Source organism: Hylaeus anthracinus, unplaced genomic scaffold (genome assembly GCF_026225885.1).
Source record: "Hylaeus anthracinus isolate JK02 unplaced genomic scaffold, UHH_iyHylAnth1.0_haploid 11997, whole genome shotgun sequence".
Taxonomy (NCBI): Eukaryota; Metazoa; Arthropoda; class Insecta; order Hymenoptera; family Colletidae; genus Hylaeus; species Hylaeus anthracinus.
Genome location: NW_026534344.1, coordinates 266,819 through 272,868, shown reverse-complemented (window position 1 = coordinate 272,868; position 6,050 = coordinate 266,819). Strand labels below are relative to the sequence as shown.

Sequence of the window (6,050 nt, the reverse complement as noted above, 5' to 3'; positions counted from 1 at the left end):
CACTGATCTACTCTTTATACAGAGTGTACCAAAGTGCATGAATTATTTGTCTTTATACCATAAATATGGTTGTAAGACAGAACGTAGTTTAAAATGGAAGGTTTGTTACTTATAGTAAACTGACTGCTGTAAATGATTTCGTTAATACTTATGCCTTGGAAAATCATTGAAATTAACGCAGAAATGATGCTAAACAATATTAGCTCTTCGCTTAAGAGATAGCACCGTGGAAATGACTCCAAAACGGAAGGTAAGTACGCTTTGTATAGGTTATAATGTCAGAATCATACTTGGATTCATTGTTAAACTTTACGAAAGTAAATGGAAATGGAAAATATTAGCAGAGAACAGAGTTGATGAAAATGTGCAAACTTTGAAGAGTGTTGTAGTGAACTAACATATGTAATTTAATCACTGATCGACAGACCACCAGCTCGGAGTCTACTTCGACAACTAGTTGTGGTTCCTCGTCCAGCAATTCCTCAAGCTCGGGTAGCGAATCTAGTTCATCGGATTCAGAAAGCTCCAGTAGCTCTGCCAATAGTCAAAAAGCATCCGATACAGAACGAACAAAGAAGAAAACACAGTTTCCCTCTGGTCATCATGGCAAAACTAAAGCCGACGCAGTTCCGGTTCCTTCTTCAGAGAATAAAAGTAAAGAAAAAGTACCATCCAAATCTAGATCTGTGGAATATTCTTCAGAATCTGAGGAATCACCCAGTAAAGCAAAGTCAGCAAAGAGAAAACCACCAGCTAAACCTAAAGCTACTGCCACAGTAGCCCCTGTTGTTAAACAGCAAAGGCCACCTGCTAAATCAGCAGCTACACCTGGCCAGCAGAAAAATACACCGAATTCTAAACCTATCGGTAACAAGCCAAATAAACCTACTGGTAAAATCATATTTAGTTACATTACCTTTCGTAAGATTGTCTCTTTCCTTTTTGCTTAACTTGTATTTTGTTTTTAATAGCTTCTACAAGTACAAACGGGAAAAGTCTAGATAAATCTACAAAAACGACGTCGGAGCCTGTACAAAAGAAATTTAAGAAAAAAAGCATATTCAGTCCAGAGAATAGTAGCGAAAGCGATAGCAGCATTCCAGTTAAGACTAATGCACCAAAACCAGTAAACACTTGTGCAAAATATATAAAGAATCCACAGCCCAAAATAAAATCAAACGATGCAAAACAAAAGGCTACTACTTCGAGCAGATCTAGTAAGTGACGAAGGATTATTTTTCGTTATGCTTCCAATGTTATTATGATTTGTAATAGGCTTGTTTGATCAGGTTTATTGGCGAAATCTGCACAGCCACAAAAGTCTGACAGCTCTGCGAGTTCTAAAAGTTGTTCAGCAGCATCAGGTTCCTCTGGCTCCTCAAATAGCAGCACTGATTCCGAATCATCGGAAAGTGTAGCGAGTCCACAGCCTCGAACGAAGAAAAAAGACACTCAGCAAAGTGCACCAGTAAACGCTATGACCAATGTTCCACCGAAGCGACCATCCGCGACAGTTGCACCTGTAAAGCCACAGAAATGTACAAAACGACAAAGTAAACAAACACAGAGTTGATGTCATTGTACTAAAAAAAAAAAAAATCTGTTGGAATATTCTTTTGAAACTTAGGCTTATATTAGGTACTGTAAAAAGTGAGGACGAGGCCGACGCGTCTGCAAGCGAAAAAGAAATGGACGAGCACGAAGAGATGACTGGTGCTTCGAAAGCAACGACCAAAGGCAAACGGAAACTGCAAACACGAAAAGGGAGCAAATTACTTCAGCTTCAAACAAAGACAGCCAGTGATTCGGAATCCGACGCAGGTATAAATAGATTATAGCGTGTAATTGCTAATCTATCTGCAACACCTTTCCCCATCCTCTCGTGTGTCGAGTCTTAGTTTGAAAAGTATGTGATTCGAAGGATTTCGTTCAAGTATTTTGTTAAAAATTTTGTTACTCAGATATTTTGGCAACCTTGCTAACTATTAGCAACATGTTTACATCCTGTGTGACTTGCATTATCTGTTGATATATCCTTGGTGTGAATTTATTTTGGTTTTCTTGTTTTCATAAGTCGAACAATATCACGTTAGAAGTTGGCTAGCTATTTGTTTTTGTATTTTTCTTCCGATAAGTTCAGTCCCTCCCGTCGACCTTTCGTCACAACACACAATGCCCTATCAGCCTTGACGCTATATGGTAATTGTTTATGGTAGTAGTGTCACCGTTTTCTGGTAGTAAATGTCTCTAGTCGAGCAAAGTAAAATTCGGTAGTAGCATTAAATAGCATTGTGAAAAGAGGCGGGTAGAGAATTTTCTACACACGGTAGATTTAGGACTCTATGCTGCCTCCTTAACACAAAAAAGCAGTATTTGCGGTTCTGGATGGATGGATTGGACATATATATATATATGTAAATATATATGTGGCCCATAGGAATCCAGTGGTCGATGGGACAAACATTTCGTATAAAAAAAAAAAAAAAAAGCATGTGTCCAAGGTGTCCTAAGATGCAGATACAGTCTTTTTGCTTACGGTGGCAGTATGGTTCTCAGGTACGGAATCGGTAGCGTGTAAGCGTATCCTGCAAATTCCGCTGATCCGGTGTGATTTATCGAGAGTAGCCGAGAGCAAGAGGAGCACGAGCAAATCGCCTGTTAAACGTGCTGGACCTAGCACCGCCGCCAGACACGCTTCCGGCGTGAACAGGGTACCGCAAAACAGTGCCATCTCCAACGCTACAGGTGGAAGATCAAGCCAGGGGAATTATAGTCGTGTACGCGTGAGCAAGGAAAGAGAATGCCCGCTAGCGCCGACGTGCGACTCTCGAGGTCATCTCTCTGGGAAACTCGAGTCACATTTCACCTTGGAGGGCTGTCCCTTGTATCACAACACGACGCCACAAGCTTGCGTGTGGGTAATCTCGTACTTGTTAATATAACAGGCCCAAAGGTGTGTCTAAAAGAGACTCTGTGAACTTGTAATGTATGTTTTTGTTCGCAGGGAGTTCTACAAGGAAAGGAAAAAGCGTGAGGAGGAACGGAAGAAGGCTGTAGCCTCGCTGGCTAAAAAGTCTCCAAAGGGAGTGCACCAGACATCAGAGCAGCGCAACTATCAACTGAAAGTAAGAGACTCGAGGACCAAATGGAAAGGAAGCACGGTCGATGGGAACGAAAGCGACAGCGGTAGCGAGCTCCAAGGAAACGAGAAAGACCGACAACCGCGGCTGACGAATCTCACGCCGGATTACGATCTGAAATTATTTATGGAGGCACAAGCAATCGCCAGTGAGAAGATTGTAAGCAATATCTCGTTATAAATAAAGGATGAACCTTACCCGATGTATACGCGATACGGTTTGTCATAGGAGAAGGAACTGAAGGAATTGGAGTACGACGGCGAGGGCAGGAACGGTGGCGGCACCAGGGTCATCGAAATGGGCAAATGGGAGATGGAGGTGTGGTACCAGAGCCCGTATCCCGAGGAGTTTAGTCGAGCTCCTAAGCTTTATTTATGCGAGTACTGTTTGCGGTACGCCAAGAGTCGTCAAGTGCTGAGGAGGCATCGAGAGAAATGTTTGTGGAGGCATCCACCTGGACACGAAGTATACAGGTGGGTAAATAGACCCAGCGCTGAGCCTCCTCTCCGGATCCAATAGCTAGCACGAAGTTGAACCGTAACCATGTTTCTCGATCCAGGAAAGACAAGATAGGCGTATGGGAAGTCGACGGGAAGCGTTACAAGCAGTACTGCCAAAACCTCTGTCTACTAGCCAAGTTCTTCTTGGACCACAAAACGCTCTACTACGACGTCGAGCCTTTCCTCTTCTACGTGATGACGATTGGTGACTCCGAAGGATGTCACACGGTCGGCTACTTCAGCAAGGTGAGTCTTACTTTTTCCTCTGTGTACAAGAAGAAGAATAGATGGGATCGGTACGCGCGTGGTGTCCCTGAGAGAGATCGTCTCTCCTTTATGGGCTCCGTTTTTCATTTTATACCGGGTATCGTCTCGAACCGATGACGAAATAAAATTTGATTTAAGGAGACTATCATTCTCAGGGTCGCTCTATACACTTTGAACTGGTTTTAGTTTTAATATTATCTCGATTCGATTCTGTGGTGGGAGGGTAACAATAAATAATCATTTAACACAAGTATTATATTAAATGGAGAAATATTTAGTAGGGAAACGTTGTCGTAAATTGTTTATTGATACAGATACATATATAGAAATGATGCGTGGTGAGCGAATAACGAATGGAAAATTGATATAATATTCGGGTAAAATCAAATCGATCCGGATATAAAAGAAAAGTTTTCGAGGCGTTTCTTATTGGCACGGACCTCGTTGCGACCAGCTATCAACGAGAGATATTAATGCGAAGCACGTGCGTGTACGTGCACGACTGTGCGGTGTCTGATGTACTTGTGTCAGTTAGCACTTGCGTAAACGGAACCCACGTTTACGTAGTAGGCGTTTCTCGTATGACACATGGAGATAACATTAAAGTCGTTCAAATCATTCGATATGACCATTCTCGTCTCTCGGTTCTTAAACAATTCTTTTATCTATTTCCATACCTTACTAGTATCGCTCATCATTCCTTAATGAAATTATAACAAGTTTATAACTTAAAGAGTGAATATTTCAGTATTCGTCAAGAATTCATAAAAATCAATCTTCAACTTTCTAACTTTCATTCGATAAATTCTAGTTTCCCGACAAAGATCCGAAACGGAAGATGGAATCGTCGCAGAAAGAATACGATTGCCGAATGTTCTGGAAAGTCTAATAATAGATTTGATTCGAGACTCGAGACTCGAGACCGACCCGTTAATCTTTCATTACGGAAAACAAAAAGCTATCGAATACTATGTACGGATAATTTACTCGAATCGGTTATAACCTTTCGAGTGGTAAATACTCGGGGTCAAAGCAATTCATATGCGTGCTCTCATCAGTTGCGGTTTCTGTAAACGGAATTTAATATTTTTTAATTAATAAATGTAACAAAATGATACGAAAATCGCTAATAATTGTGTCTGAAATAAAAGATCGAAAGGAAGGATTGACAAACGAATATATGCGTTCGTAGCCAGGAAGGTCAAGTAGGGCGGCCCCCGGTTGTATCAACTTTTTCATCCTAGATATTAGAATACACCCTGCGCGTTGAATTGGAACTCGTCGCTTTTCCTTCTCGGTTTACCACGGCTGGTATTTAACGGCGCAGGGATCACACGGGCAACGGTGTATATCGGCAAGAGGGTGTCTCGTATTTCTGACCCCTCTTCGCCAGAGCACTCCCTGGTCTGGTCGCCCAGGAGGTCGGCCGGAGCGCGAGCTCTACACGCACGCCTATTTACTGCGGAACAGCATCGCCGGAGTCGAAATCTTTACCGACGTTCAACGACCTCTGACCCTGGCAAGACGCGCCATTCCTCACCCTCCCGTCCCTCCCTCCTCGGAGGGGGAGGGTGACGAAAATTTCCTTCGGAGTCGAGCAAACGTTTACCCCGCTGCCGCCGCCACCGCCACCGCCACCGCCACCACCGGTTCCCTTTGTCTTGCTCGTTTTCCCGTGACGTCTTCGAGAAAACGTTCTCTTATCCCTCCGAGGGTGTGTACGTATACGCGAACCCAAAACGGCTCGATAGTCCGTCCTCCCTACGGACGGGGACAGACGGAACTTTGTTCAACTAATAGATGATTCGCAGTATTTATTTTATGTAAGGATTACAATTTATGTTATATTTGTATTTTATTATAGTTTATTATAATTTAAATAAAGATAGTTTATATATATGCAAAGGTAGCAATGCTTCGTACCTGTTCATTAATGTTAGTTACACGATAAAGAATTGTTCATTTGAAAAGGGAAACAAACATTTTGTTACTTTAAGAGTTACTTTAATTTTTGTTACTTAAATCGTCATAGCGAAGAGAATCACATTTATATTTAAATTCTACTTGTTTGTATTACAAGTTGCGTTATAGCCGTCTTGTTTTCTTTACTTTCGCGAGCAATACTTATTATCTAGTCATGTCA

The 6,050-nt window shown here is 42.0% G+C and overlaps 1 protein-coding gene across 8 annotated transcripts in view; it reads left to right on the top strand.

Moving 5' to 3' along the window:
* Positions 1–6: 6 nt before the first annotated feature.
* The window catches only part of LOC128889353 (histone acetyltransferase KAT7), a 28,346-nt gene continuing 22,302 nt past the window's right edge, over positions 7–6,050 (top strand). For 2 of the 8 annotated variants that reach the window (XM_054146913.1, XM_054146910.1), the window contains exons 1-9: positions 7–250; positions 426–891; positions 972–1,217; positions 1,290–1,553; positions 1,639–1,821; positions 2,545–2,914; positions 3,005–3,299; positions 3,369–3,613; positions 3,700–3,886. In XM_054146913.1, the coding sequence (XP_054002888.1) occupies positions 233–250; positions 426–891; positions 972–1,217; positions 1,290–1,553; positions 1,639–1,821; positions 2,545–2,914; positions 3,005–3,299; positions 3,369–3,613; positions 3,700–3,886 (2,274 nt within the window). In that variant the 5' untranslated portion in view covers positions 7–232. The other 6 variants (XM_054146909.1, XM_054146911.1, XM_054146915.1 and 3 more) reach the window with 6 other exon arrangements.